We start from the raw sequence: 15,779 nt of genomic DNA, 5'->3' as shown, positions 1-15,779 counted from the left end.
TCTTGAATTTTTAATATCCCTCCACAAACAGAAATGACAATACCTAGTCCTTTAGAAAACACACAAGAATGAAAGAAAAGTTCCTAAATAGGAAAAACATATTGAAAGCTTCTCCCAGTTTTTATTTTGATCCCATTGAAAAGGACTGGGAAAAAGACACGTTGCCCTTAACTTTCATGACCTGTCTCATAGACACTATATTGGCCTTCAGATTTTTAAAAATGAAAATGCAAAGAGGTAAATTCTGAATGTTTCCATAGAAAGCATTTTGTGCAATGTGTTATTTTTTGATATGTAACTACAGAAGAAATGATTGTCTAACAAACTAGCATTTTTCTCACCTTTCAAATGGTAAAAAAAAAAAAAAGAAAGAAAAAAATGAAATAGTCAATGCCTCTGTTCTAAATGATGGTAAATGGTTCTAATTCATTCAGGCTAGAACTTATTCCCTAACTCCTCCTTTTTCTGCAAATATAATCTGAGCCTCAGTGAGAGTGAGTCCCCTCCGTACCTACAACAGTTCTATACTGCTATAAGAATGGGCTTTTCGATAAATACACATCACAGAAAACGTAAGGACCTCACACATAAACAACTACTTTATATAGTGGTTTTGCTTTCCCGGTCAATTTAACTCACTAACATAGCTCAATTATGTCTTCAAATTAAGATAGGCCCTGATTCTGATATTTAACATAAAAACATTTCAGGGGGCACCTGGGTAGCTCAGTCGGTTAAGTGTCTGCCTTTGGCTCAAGCCATGATCTCAGGGTCCTGGGATTGAGCCCCTTATCTGGATCTCTGCTCAGCAGAGAGTTTGCTTCTCCCTCTCCCACTGCCCCACCCCACCAACTCATGCTCTCTCTCCCTCTCTTACTTGCTCACTCTCTCAAATAAATAAATCTTAAAACAAAAAATTTCAGAACTTTGGTAAGTATAATTTTAATTTTATTATTGATTATGGTTACCATCAGAAATTTGATAATTCTTTAAAGTTATATATGTAAATATCATCAGGTCATAAATTTTATGGGTAAATAACTATTTTAATTTTTTAAAAGATTTTATTTATGTGACAGAGACACAGTGAGAGAGGGAACAAGTAAATAAATAATCTTTTTAAAAATAAAAAAAATCAATTCATTTAAGATTGAATGGCATAGTACAAAAAGAAAAAATAAGAGTGGACAGTGGAGGTGGGAGGGAATGAGCCCACATAGTCTGTGTGTGCTAGGGGTGGAGGACACACCACCTATTGGGAACATCATGCGAAATACTCAGTGAGCCGGACAGAACGAATTGGTATGTGATGATGATTCGCAGCGTCCATGTGTGCAGCTGAAAATCTGACCAGTTTTCCGATGCTAGAGATTTCATGACCAGTGACTAAAGAACAGTAACCTCCTGACACTCTTAAACTTTCTCATGTTCCCCAAGGCACAGAGACATATTAAATGTAAGTTTAGGTATTTGCCATTTACATATGTGTAGAATATTCCTTCTTACTTCCTAAGTAGGTTTTCCCCCCTGTTTTCTTTATTTTGTTTTGTTTATGAGATAAACATTGGCAATATGGAGGATCACTGAAATGTAATCATAGATTTTTGAGCACATAAATGAGACCATTTAAAATATCTCCCTTCAAAACAAGACATTTTGGGAGGTACTGGAATAGATCATATTAAACTGGAAATTCAGATTTTAGTAATAGTGAATAGTGTCGTTTAGAAAGAGTGTCAACTTCAGACAATGAGAAATTCATCAGTGGACTCTGAACTAAAACTCAGTGGCTTGAATTGAATTTAGTGTAATGCCACATAAATGGTCTTGTGAAAACTGAGGCATTGCCTTTCCTATTTTCTGCATTGTGAAATATATCCTGTCCCCTTTACTTCTTCTCTTTGGACCATTCAACCAAAATCTGTCGTTCAGCTGTAAGTCTAAATGCCAACCTGTTGTGGAATATACTGTGCTCTCAAAACTTACTGTATTGAAATATTTTGACAAGTGAACGTTTTTAAAAGATTTATTTATTTATGTATTTGAGACACAGAGAGCACAGGTGAGCACAGGGGTCAGGAGGGGCAGCAGGTGAGGGGAGAGGGGAATCTCAAGCGGGGAGCCTGCCTTGCGCCTTGATCCTACGACCCTGACTGAGATCATGACCTGAGCCAAAATTGAGAGTCCGCCCCTCAACCGACTGAGCCAGCCAGGTGCTCCTGGCAAGTGAACTTTTAAAAATAAAGCTTGCCCTGAGGCTTTTAAAAGTAAAAGTGGGCATCGATGTAGGTAAAATATTAAGTTCATTACCATCATGTGAAATCTCACAGTTAATGATTATTTCGGTTGAAATATGTTTTTCACAACTGAGGCAAAATCTCAGCTGCAGCCATAATTAAAACTCTGTCGTGTCATTGATACATCTTTCGGTATGTGACTACGTCATTTAGAAAAATAACCTCCTTGGGGTGCGTGGGTGGCTCAGTGGGTTAAGCCTCTGCCATCTGCTCCGGTCATCATCCCAGGGTCCTGGGATCGAGCCCCGTATCAGGCTCTCTGCTTGGCAGGGAGCCTGCTTCCCCTCTCTCTCTGCCTGCTTCTCTGCCTATTCGTGATCTCTCTCTCTGTCAAATAAATAAATAAATAAAATCTTTATTAAAAAAAAAAGAAAAAGAACCGCCTTATATTTAGTAGGATTATTAAATTATTCTTTTCTTCTACTGTACAACATAAGCTGAGGCTTTTCTCAGTGTGTATGGATTTCATAATCATTTTGAAAAAAATCTCAGGTATTTGTTATGAATCTTTTAAATCAATGATTAATGTTTCTTGAAGTAAATATCCATTATGATAAACTTCAGAATCTCATATAAACAATTGTATCATAAAATTTATTTTCTCTCAGTTTATCCTATAAATGGAGTTCAAACTGTTGTTATGTGAGCTAATATTTACATTAGATTAGAGAAAGTTCTGCCTTGTATTCTAACCACTAGAAATATTAACTTCAGATAATGATCCTTTTACAGTTTGGTTCCTGTTTTTAAATGAGGGATTTTAAAAGTAGAAAGAAAAGCAAGTTTTTAAAATGTTAAATAAATTTCAGATAATACCTCTTCAGTACATTATGGCTACATCTCAAATGGTGGGGATAATTGTCCATTGTATAACATGGAGTAGTCTGCCTTTAGAAAGTCACTCGACTCCCAAAGAACCTTGTCCTCTCATAGCTCTGGTCTTGCACATGCTACTTTGACCATCTGGAAGAGTCCTTCCTCTTTTGCCAAAATATTCTTTCTTCTACTCAGCTTCCTCTGCAAAGTCTCCCTGACCATCACCATGCAGGTTCAGCTACCTTAATCAGTGCTTCACTTACTGACTGCTTAATCACACATCACATCACCCTCCTTACATACACTCATCTACAAGTTGTGAGAGGCAAGTCCCTGATCTGATCAGCTTACGTTCTAGTTGGGGGAGAAAAATAAAAATAAAAATCAGCAAGTATTCAGTACACACGGAAGATACTCTACATTCTATTCTACACCTTCTTTTTGTTTCATGTCGCTTATAATCATTCCCGTTTCAGGACATGGAAGTCTTTCTGGTTCACTTTTAATTTAACAATTACAAGACATTTTATTATGTAGATTTACCATGATTTATGAAACCAACCTAATATTGAAGGAATTTTAGGTTCTTTTCTATCTTCAACTGTTGCTGAAAAGGATGCGGTGACTATTGCACTATTCACCTCATACCTGTACAAGTTCTGGTGAATAAATTCCCAGAAGTGAATTTGTTAGGTTGGGGGGTATATGTGTTTATAACTTTTATAGCTGTTATTCATTTGTTCTCCGGGGGTGGGGGATGCATCAGTTTACACCCCACAATAATACATGAGTTACTCATCACCCATGGTAATACCAGGAGAATGTATAATCTGTTTTAAATTTTAATCAATCTAAGAGGCGAACAGTGGTATCTAAGTGTAGTTTTAATTTGTATTTTTCTTATCTTTAGTAAATGGAGAGGTATTTTTAACATTTAAGAGGCATTTTCATTTTCTATATGATCAATTCAGATCTTCTGGTCATTTTTCTTGGGTTATTTTTTATATTATTGGTCTTTAGATATTTTTATACTAAGAGGATTAACTAACCTTGTGACATGAGTTACAAATGATTTTTTTAAAACAGATTGTTGTATGATACAATTTTCTCTTATGATTCATTAGTCTATGGAGATAACCCTATGACTTTCTCTTTAGCTTTTTAAATGTAGCAAATTGTATGTTAATTGATTTGTTAACACTGTACCATGTTGTTTTTATTCTGAAGTTTTGTAACATAGTAATATTTTATAGAAATATTCGACTTCATTGCTTTTCTTACTATGATTTTTTTTCCATATAGCATTAGCATTGGCTTATCTAGTATCCAGTTAAAAAATAAAATAAAATCTTTTGTGTTTTTTGCTGGGATCATCTAAATCTGCACATTAACTCGAGGAGCATTAATTTTTTTCTTTTTGTGGAATATTATTCAAATCTTTCTTGTTGTTTGGATTCAGGAGTGTTTTAAACTTTACCTTGTGTAATTCTGGAACATTTCTTGGTACTGTATTCACTTGTTGGCTTTTTAAATTTTGGATATTTATTTATCATATTAACTTTGTGCCAAACTACAATACTAAATAATATGTTTGTTCATACTGGTACAAAATCCTATAATTTGAAAGTAGTCATACTTAACTTACTTATTTCCAATTTTTATAACTGCAAAGTCTTAGTATTTTTTATTGTAAAGATTTTATTTATTGGAGAGAAAGAGGAGGATTTTTTTATTGTAAAAATTTTATTTATTTATTTGACAGAAGAGGGAGGAAAGAGCAGAGGGAGCGGGAGAAACAGACTCCCCGCTGAGCGGGGAACCCAATGCAGATCCCAGGACCTTGAGATCATGACCTGAGCTGAAGGCCAGATGCCACCCAGGCATCCCAGCAAAATCTTTGTCTTAATTGAAAGCATGTTTAGTGCTCTCCCTTAAGTGCAAATTTGACTTTTAGGCTGACAAAAATATATTTCATTGCAATAATTGTTGTCTTACTACTATTTTGTTTCATTTTAGTTTTCTTTTAATTAACAGCAGTTGAAGAATTTTGAAAATGTCTTTTAGGGTCTATAGAGGTGATCCTATGATTGTCTTTTTAGCTTTATTAATGTAATAAATTGTATATTAATAAATTTGTTAATATAAAACTGCTTTTGCATTTCTTAAATAAATCACACTCTTCATAACACATTATTTTAATGTGTTTGAATCTGTTTATGATTTTTGTATTAATATTCTTAAGTCAGATTGGCTTATGCTTTTTTTTTAATGTATGCAATTCTGACCTGGTTTGATATTAATGTTATATTTGTTCCCCCAAAAGTGTAACTTTTTCCTATACTCCTTTCATTCTTGCCTTTTTTTTTGGCTATTTATTCTGTTTTTTTTTTTTTTTTTTTTTTTTTTTTTTTATGCTCTGAAGTCGTTTAGATAACCTTGGAATTATTTACTCTGAAAAGTGGCAGAATTTCCCTGTGTCATCACCTTCTTTTAGGAATTTTAGGTATTTGAGAGATTTCTTTATTTCTTTTATTAAAACCTACAGGCTTTGATATTTTTTTCTTTGCTGGAATTAGTTGGGATAAATAAATTCACCTAGAAAATTATCCATTTTAATTTTAAGCTTTAAAACTGACTTTACTGGTGCCTGGGTGGTTTAGTCAGTTAAGCATCTACTTTCCCACTGAGGTCATGATCCTGGTGTTCTTGGATCAAGACCATGTTTGGGCTCCTACTCAGCGGGGAAGCCTCCTTCTCCCTCTGCCCTTCCCCTGCTCATGGTCGCTCTCTGTTGCCCTCCCTGTCTCACTTTCTGTCAAATAAATAAATAAATCTTAAAAAAAAAATGAAATAAAATCAAACTGATTTTTGCAGTCTATTTTGATGTTCTTTCTTTTCCCTATATTGTGTTTATTCCTCCCCGTAATGTTTTATTTTTTATAGCTACACTAGTCTTGTGTTTTCTCAATTCATTGATATCTTTCACTCTCACCAAAATGTATTTTTTATTTATATATCATTGTAACTTAGCTTTATGTTTTCTAACCAATAATTCCAGCTTTTATCTTTTTTCATTGTGTATTATAGTTTATTTCAGTTCATTTTTTTCTGTGTGGATTTTTAGTCTTATGATTGATTTATTTGCTTTCATTTAAAAAATGTTTTCTATTGATCTGACATGTAAAGCTGTGAATTTTTCTCTATGCACTATTCTAATAACACCCAAAGATACTGATCTATAGTGTTTTCATTATTTTTAAAGAAATTCTACCATTTCAGTTTGATCATAAAAATAATCTGAGATAACTTCCCAAGTAATTGAGTAATTTTTAACTTACCAAGTAATTGAGTCTTCTTGGTTTTTGTTTTTGTTTTAAGTTTCTTAATAATTTCTGATTTTATTGGATTATAATCAGAAGACATAGTCAACAATATATCCACTTTGGAAATACTACATTATTTTATAGTTAATTTTAGTCAGTATTTTATGAGTACTTTTCAAAAAGCTAAAATCTTTATTTCAGGGATAAATATTCAACATCAATTAGATTTACCTCTTACTTGATATTTTGTTTACTTGATTTACCTCTTAAATAGAAATTCATAATTGTTTTGTCTTATTGTGATTATATTCATCAGCATTATAAAACGCCCTTCAAACCATTTAATTCTTTTTGGTCTGAATTTCATCTTGCCTGATGTAAAGATTGCATCCACCCATGCTTTATTTTTCATTTGCCACTTACATCTATGCTCACCCTTTTAGTGTGTTTTTTTTCTCTGAATCGCTCATTTAAACAGATTCTCTTTGATTTATTGTTTGATGGTTGTGTCTGGTCTTAACTCAGTGCCATTCAGTGTCATTTTTTCTGTTTTTAGATCTTCTTAGTCTTCAAACATGAGATACGTTTTGCTTTTTTGTTCATTGCTTTTCAGCAAATAGTTCTGATATTTTATATTTTTAAAGATCTTTTGAATTAATTAACATACAGTGTATTATTTGTTCAGGAGTGCTGGTCTGTGATTCATCAGTCTTACAAGTCACAGCACTCACCATAGCGCATGTTCATATTTTAGTTAAAAATTGTAGTCTTTCCTGTTTTCTTCTATTAGTGCCCTTCCACAACCAATAAAAGATTTAGCAGGTCTCCTTTCTTTCTGCCCCAATTCCTGTCATCCCATGGCTTAGTCTGTTTTGACTTTGTTGGTGTTTAGTGATATTCTTAGATCTGATTATACTTCTGTTATTTGATTTATCAAGTTTAAGTATAGATGATCAATGAAATTACTTTATTACCCCCATTTCGCCAGTTACCCACTTTCACATTGTCATACAACATTCTCTTTCATTATGTTTTGTCACCTTCATTTCTACATTTCTTTAATCCTAGTCCTATAATTAAATGCATTTGAAAGTCACCACATACCTTTTGTCATAACGTCCTTAGGCATCTCTTGGCTAACTTAACTTTACCCTCATTTAGATTTTTATGAAGCATTCATGGGATCAAAGAGGCACATGCACTCCAATGTTTATAGCAGCATTATTAACAATAGCCAAACTATGGGAGGAGCCCAGATGTCTATTGACTGATGAGTGGATAAAGATGTGATGTGTGTCTGTGTATGTATATGTATGTATGGAATATTACTGAGCCATCAAAAAGAATCAAATCTTACCATTTGTAACAACGTAGATGGAACTAGAGTGTATTATACTAAACAAAATATGTCAGTCTGAGAAAGACAAATGCCATATGATTTTACTCATATGTAGAATTTAAGAAACAAAGCAGATGAACATATGGGAAGGGGAAAAAAAAAGGGAAGCAACCATAAAAGACTCAGCAATAGAAAACAAATTGAGGGTGGGGATGGGCTAAAGGGGTGATGGGCATTAAGGAGTGCCCTTGTTATGATGAACACTGGGTGTTACATATCTGTGATGAACCACTAAATTCTACTCCTGAAACCAGTATCACATTATATGTTAACTTACTGGAATTGAAATAAAAATTTGAAACAAAAAATCAAAACAGGGAAGAAAAGAATTCATGGCAAAATACTAGCTCATCTCTTGCTTGATCAACACCATAATCTTTATACAATTTGGCTTATCCACACGTAATATTCGTGCATTATGTTTTTTTTCTATGGTGGGGGATATTATAGATATTTTTACATTATCCTCATCATTGAATGGTTGCATTTGATAAATTTGAGATAAATCTAATTATTTTTCCTTTATTCTGTCCTCACCATTTTTGCCTGGAATCCCATTTGCTTTCTTCATGTTTAATATCCAATAACCTTAACAAACTTAAATAAAATAAATAAAACCACTCTCGATAATCATCCTCAATTCACTCAGTGTTGAATTTTTTTCAATATACCTGATTCAAGTCATTTTTTATTCAGTTGTCTTGAATTACAACTTTTTATAAAAAGGTTTTTGTGTTTTTTATTTTTTTGCTTGTCTTTGGAAATTCCTTTTGGGTATGACACAACATCTTTGCTTATTATAACATTCTCTCTTGACCCTTTTAAATCCTTTTAATTTCTTTCTTCATTTTTTTTTCCCCCTTTGGTTTATTTTTTCTCACAGCTGTCCTCTTACCTGGGTGTCTTTTCTAGTTTCCTAACTTCCTTGCATTCTTCCCAGACTCTTTTTTTCTTTTATGTGTTTTATTTTTCTTCCCTGATTTTTTCTTGATTTCTGCAAGCTTGTGTTCACCCCTCCTGTTGTCAAGCTATACCAGTCCTACTCCTGCATTTATATTGGGTAGTTTTGCATTGTATGAAATATTACTTCATTAAGTTTCTGTTGCTTGATTTACTTCACTCCTTGCTTTTTATATTCCATCAGCTTTCTGGCAACCCTTTCCTGGTGAATGTTTTTGTATGTGTGTGTGTGTGTGTGTGTGTGTGTGTAGATTTCTCTAATTTTACATTTTTCTTGTAAATCTTTGTGATTGCAATACCCAGTTCTTTCTTTCAGGGGTCTTCACTGAATGAGTTGAATTTTCTTGGATCTGCAATCTGGGAAGACACCCGAACTGGAAGGGGAAAGGGACAGGGTCGCCTTTCAGCTATCTCATTCTCTGACTACTTCCAACTGTTAGGGTTCCTCTGGTTTCTTTATATAAAAATGTCTTTTCTTTTTTAATATAGCAGCCATTCTGAAAATGGTCCTGCTCACCCCTGTATTTTGCTTAGGATTTTATCAAGGGGGTAGCTTTTGAAATTAAAATAAGAAAATTTGGCCTTCTCTTCAGAAAGTAGAGGAACTTCCTGGAAATTTCCTGGAACCTCCTCAAGTGTTACATCACTTGGACTTCTGCTGCTCTGCCCTGGTTCTTTTCTTCCATTGCTCCTACACAGTTTCTACCCATGTAAGCATTTCAGCCAGAGAAACTGTGGTCTTGGGGTAAGTGGGGAGGGGTGTTTGACAAGTTTTGAGGATCAATCACTTGAAATGAGAAAAAAAAACACTAAAACTAAGGTTTGGAAGTTATGCTTGGACTAATAGCCTATGAATTTTTCCCTTCAAGAAAAGGGAAACCATGAGATACTTCAAAGGGTAAAAGCATTAGTTATCTATAATCAACTTTTGTTAACTAATTCTAGATATAAAATTTATATATATACAGAAAAATATATGTATGTGTATATAGAAACACATGTGTATATATATATTCAGAGTATAAAAATAAGCTAATTTTTAGAATTAAAGTTTGAACTAATGAATATGGGTTATAAAATTTTAATTACAGATTTTTTTCTGATGCAACAACAATACATGCTCTCTAGAAAATTCTGGTATAGATAAGAACAAAACAAATAAAAGATTTTAAAATTTTGACCAGAGTTAAATATAAATGCATTATGTTTTATTGGCTTTTTCATATTTTATTCTAAAATTGTAATAATATTCTAAATACTGTGATCTCCATTTTATCCTTTTTGAATACATATTCTTTTAAATAGGATTTTTGTAATGGCTTCAGTGGTATTCCATTGTATGAAAGCAGTATAATTCGTTTTATCAGCTGTTGACATTATAAATAGTATTGTACTCGTGTCTTAGTACATAAATCTTAAGTTACTCTGAACACTGTAATCCAAATAGTCTTTTGAATAAATTAGAAAGAGTAAAAGTCCTGGGACAGGAAATTACACATCTTTTTCATATAAATTCTCAGACTGTACTCTTGATAGTTTTTTTTTACTTATTCTCATGATTCGACAAAGTCCTCATGAGACTCGTGAGTGGCTCAGTGGGTGAAGCCACTGCTTTCCGCTCAGGTCATGATCCCAAGGTCCTGGGATTGAATCGCACGTCAGGCTCCCTATTTAGCAGGGAGTCTGTTTCTCCCTCCCCCCTGCTTATACCCTCTCTTCCTGACAAATAAATAAATAAAATCTCAGAAAAAGAAAAAAAAAAGATAAAGGACTCATTTCTTTTTTTTTGAATCTTTGATGAAAATAGGCCTCATTTTTTTTTTTAATGATTTTGCCAATTTGATACATGAAGTATGGTCTCATTTTTATGATACTTCACATTTTAAAAATTATTACTGAGATTGAGCCTTTTTTTTCTGAATTTGCGAGATATTTACATTTCTCCTTTTATAATGGCTGGGTAGCTTCAGAGGCATTGTCCCTTCTCTGATGAAAAACTGGGTGAAAACTGATAGGTGCCAAGTAGCACTCTTTTCCCCATCATTGGTTTGTTTTTTGTGTCTGTCTTTTCAACATAGTATTTTAAATATTTAGGTCTATCGATATTTGCCTCTGTATTTCCTTTTGATTTTATAGTCAGAAATTTTTCTTTTCAAAACCATTTAAATATGTGAATATCTTTTCTTTACCCTTGCATTTTTTGCAATGTGACAGTTATAACTCACTAAATTGTTACAGGATCTGAGAACTGCTCTTACACTTTCTTCATTTAAAAAAGAAAAGATTTTATATATTTATTGGAGAGCACGAGAGAGCACATGCAAGCAGGGAGAGGGGCAGAGAGAGTGGGAGAGGCAGAGAAGCTCAAGCCGACTCTGCACTGAGAGTGAAACCCAACCAGGGGCTTAATCTCATAATCCCAAAATCATGACCTCAGCCAAACCCAGGAGTCTTAACTGACTGAGCCACCCAGGCACCCTTATTGTTATATTTTCTGTCATGTTCCATTGGCCTCCTTGATGCTTCATTCACTGGTCCTGTGCACATTAACTTCATTACTCTTAGAGCATGCTAATAGTATTAGATAGAACACACTCACCATTAGAGTCTTCTGTTTCAAAATTTATTTTCACTCATACATTCTACATAAACTGAAAAATATTTTGCCCAATTCTGACAAAGTGCCTTTGAAATTTTTATTTTGGCAGCATTAAAGCCAAAAATTTCTTTAGATAGAATATAGTACCAGAAATATTGAGTTACTATTTCTCAAATTTTATATTTTTCTTTAAGTTCTAATTCTTTTCCTCTAATATGCACACACACACATTTATATGACTTCATGCTATTTATTTATTAATCTCACTAAAATATGACATGAATCAATTTCCTTATAAAGTTATTCAAAGATTTTTGCACAATTATATAGGTTATTCTAACACCATTTCTCATTAAGGAGCCTATTGTGAAAAATATTATTGCATTAAATTATTAAATATTATTACATTAAATTATTGCATTAATTGCTTCTTCTTTTTGAACTTACACATTTGTTTTAAAATTGAAATAAAAGGTCAACATTTTGTTCATTTGAAATAAGAAAAAGATCCTTAAATACAGATTTTCAGATGATTTAACATCACAAAAATAATATAACTAGTAATAAGAATAAAATTGATTTTTATCCTCATTCTTGATAAGGTTATAAATATTAATTGCCTTATGATATCATCTAACATGTATATGCTTAAATATTTGATGACTCGCATCACAAATGGTTTTGGTATGCAGACCCCAGATTCCTGTGTTAATCGCAGTTATTTTTATAGATCAAAATATCTGATGTTGTTATTTATGTTTTAGGTTAGTGGGATGGTTTGGCCATGAACTCAGCACCCGATTTAAGATGGATAACAGTAAGTGTATTCAGTTTCACTTCCCAAGTCATTCCATTTTACCTTTATTTCAATTTTCATCTGTCTTCGTATGATATGTAATGTACAGGCCTCATGGAGAGTGCACTTTGAAAATGCCACTGAGAATTCTTAAAATAAGAAATGACATTTCCAGAGTGTAAGACTAAGTGTTTGTAGATTTTAGCATGAATTTGAGTCTATCCCTTTGTAGGGAGATAAGTGGAAGGGAAATGTAATGTACAAGACTGAGATCTCATCAACACTGAGGACCCAAAACATCAGGCAGTGAGGACAGAAAGGAATGTTTTGCTTGTAGTCAGACCCGGAGAGACAGGTGTCAATCGCACTTTGCTGCTTAATCGTTTTGTGATGCTGCACAAATTACATCATCTTGGGTTTTTTGTTTTCCTTCTCGCATATCTAATGTGAATAATAAAATCTGTGTCTCTCGGGGTCTGATGGGAGAGTGAGACAGGTTCAAAGCTGTAAACCAAGTAGCACATACATAATAGTGCTATCGAATAAATGTTCGTTTTTAGCTCACTTTTGTCAGTTTTTCCTTTTGTGGCTTTTGCCACACACCAAACAATAGCAGTTGAACCCCAGCAGATAGAAATAAAAGTACACCATGTGCGGCGTGCCGCCCCACTGTCCTACTTTTTCCTGAGTGACTGACTCTATTCTTCAGTCACGTTGGAGACAGAAAGCTTCCTAAATGTTTTGAGAGTTTCAGTTCAATTTGACCCTTCAGACTGCTACCAACCTGAATTAACTATTTTAAATAAATTCACATTTGCAAAAAACAAGATACAAATGATTTAGTCGGGCTCTTTCATTCAAATCAAGAAACCTGTATTTTATCCTGGCTGCTGAAATCATTAGCTCTGTGGTTATGCCAGTTACTTAAATCTTTTGTGATGGGTTTTCTTATCTGTAAACGAGAGAATTGGACTATATCAGGAGTGGGCAAAGTCTCTCTCTGAAGGGCTAAAGATGAGATCTTTTAACCTTTTGTAGCTATGCAGTCTCTCTGGCAAATACTCAGTTCTGCCATTGTGCTTCCAACATGGTCATAGACATAAAAGAGTGAATGTGGCTATGTTCCAATGAAACTTTGTTTAAAAAACAAGTCGAGGGCCAGATTTGGTCCCCAGGACATAGTTTATTTAGCCCTGGATTAGATGCATCTCTAAAGACCTAGAATACGTTCTAATGCTCTTTAAGTCAGTCTTAGCTTTAATTCGATCTCCAACTAGCAATCTTAACTCTATTGCATTCGATTGGCTACTATTCAATCTAATTGATTCTAATTAGGATATCTGTTATTAATTTACCTTTTAAATATGTCGTACTAAAATCATTTTTTTAAAAGATTTTATTTATTTGTTTGACAGAGAGAGAGATCACAAGTAGGCAGAGCAGCAGGCAGAGAAAGAGGGGGGTAAGCAGGCTCCTGCCCGGCAGAGAACCCGACGTGGGGTTCAATCCCAGGACCCTGAGACCACGACCCAAGCTGAAGGCAGAGGCTTAACCCATTGAACTACCCAGTCACCCCTTAAATCATTTTTTTAAAAGCCTTTGTCCCCCTAGTAGAAGCCAAACCACCTAATAATCTTAGTGCTGAAAGTCACCTTCCTAGGTCATTTCAATCACATTTCTGCCTTTGGATGGCATTACAATTACAAACCATTAAAATCTTGATGTTTTTCTCTCATTGACATGGTTTTCTAGTAGAAAAAGCAAAGCATGGGCAGAATAAGGAACGCTGATTTGGGAGTGGGAGGTCAGAGGATGTGGTTCAGAGTAGAAAAGATCATTTTTATGGTCTAAGAGCTCTAGGATTTGGTAGGCTGCTATGAAATGGGGACAGGGGAGACAGACATTGCAGGTGAAGGAAAAAAAATATGCCACTATTTTAGGTCCATGGAGTCTCTTTTAAATACCTCGGAAAACCTAGTAATAAAAGGTTTTAAATATTACTCTTTCTCTCTTCTACCTCAGTGTCATTAAAAAAAAAACAAACCCACAGAGGACATTTTTTAAGGTGCATTCTATTTAAAAAAATGACATGATGTTTAATTTTCAGAACTACAGTTGATCCCTGGGGTCGGTGGATTTCGAATTTCAAACCCTCCCATTTTGTTGGTCTGCTCCTTACATGCTAGTTTAGAGGTAAGTGATCTATGCTTCAACTTCACACATCTTATATATTTTTAAAGATTTATTTACTTATTTATTTATTTGACAAAGGGAGAGATCACAAGAAGGCAGAGAGGCAGGCAGAGAGAGAGAAGAGAAAGCAGGTTCCCTGCTGAGCAGAGAGTCCGATGCAGGGCTTGATCCCAGGATGCAGGACTTGATCCCAGGATGCCCAGGACTCTGATCTCATGATCTGGGATCATGACCCGAGCCGAAGGCAGAGGTCTTAACCCACGAGCCACCCAGGCGCCCCTTCAACTTTACACATCTTGACCAATGTCTTTACTTGACTGTGACCTGTCGTAGGACCATCTCTGCTAAACAGCAAGATTAATGTGACTGTGTATAAACAGTGATCAAGGCCAGTGTTCTTCAGGACAGTGACTGTGGCCTAATTGCCATCTTTTATTTCTATCCCCAGCTTCAGCACGGTGCTTGGCACATAATAAACGTTGGCATTTGATAAATGTTTTGAAACTGAGCCAAGGAATACATGTTTTTAGTTCCACTTAGAATTTGTATGAACTTAAATAAGTTGTTCAATCTTCTCATGGTCTCTCTATTACAAAATAACCATGCAATATTTAATTCTTTTTTAATTTACTTATTCAGCATTTATCTATTAAAGTATTATGTGCTGGACATTGTTGTGATTACTGGGGACTCTGCTGCTGCTGGTTCTGGGAGTCAATAAAAAGTGTCTTGTCTCAAAGTGCCATGTCACAGAACTATATACTTAAGGAAAAAAAATAGAATCCTTCAAAGTAAGCCAAAGATTGAGTAAGGTTGTCTCATGAGGTTAAGCTGAATTTTTTAAAAATTGGAGTGTCTGTGGCATTATATTCTTATATAATCTCTACTATTACTGCCTTAGTATAGATTTTTTAGTAAATTCATACTTATAGTTAAAATTAGTTTTACCCTAATCAATGATATTCAAGGAATCAACTTGGTTTTCTAGATGTGCTTATCTACCTTTCTACCTATTTATATAAATATATACTTATGTTTAAGTATGTTTATGTTAATATTCATATGTATATCTATGTAACTTAATTATTTGGATATTAATTTCAGTATGAAACTAAATTTATTTAAGTAAATATATATTAAATAATTATATACTATATAATTAATATTAATACATATATTAAGTAAATATATTTTTATATACATACATAGAGTAAAATATATTTTAGGTAGATATGTACGGGTTTTTTGTAAATATGCATTTCTAACAGATTTTAAATATATAGCTATTCAAAAGAGAATTTGACTTTTTTAACTTAAAGTGTTTTAAGATCATCTAGTTTGTGATATTTTAGGAAATCCTGTTGTGGAGTATTTCGGAATGAATGAATGGATAGAC

The 15,779-nt window shown here is 33.8% G+C and overlaps 1 protein-coding gene across 7 annotated transcripts in view; it reads left to right on the top strand.

Moving 5' to 3' along the window:
- Window positions 1-15,779, top strand: part of KYNU (kynureninase) — a 133,354-nt gene that overhangs the window by 104,432 nt on the left and 13,143 nt on the right. For 6 of the 7 annotated variants that reach the window (XM_059394358.1, XM_059394355.1, XM_059394356.1 and 3 more), the window contains 2 exons: window positions 12,159-12,211; window positions 14,298-14,383. In XM_059394358.1, the coding sequence (XP_059250341.1) occupies window positions 12,159-12,211; window positions 14,298-14,383 (139 nt within the window). Of the gene's footprint in view, window positions 1-4,875; window positions 5,140-12,158; window positions 12,212-14,297; window positions 14,384-15,779 lie in introns of those variants that run through there. The other variant, XM_059394360.1, reaches the window with a different exon arrangement.

This window comes from Mustela nigripes, chromosome 3, assembly GCF_022355385.1.
Source record: "Mustela nigripes isolate SB6536 chromosome 3, MUSNIG.SB6536, whole genome shotgun sequence".
NCBI classification, from domain to species: domain Eukaryota; kingdom Metazoa; phylum Chordata; class Mammalia; order Carnivora; family Mustelidae; genus Mustela; species Mustela nigripes.
The sequence above is the reverse complement of the archived record's forward strand: the minus strand, read 5'-3'. Positions and strand labels throughout refer to the sequence as shown.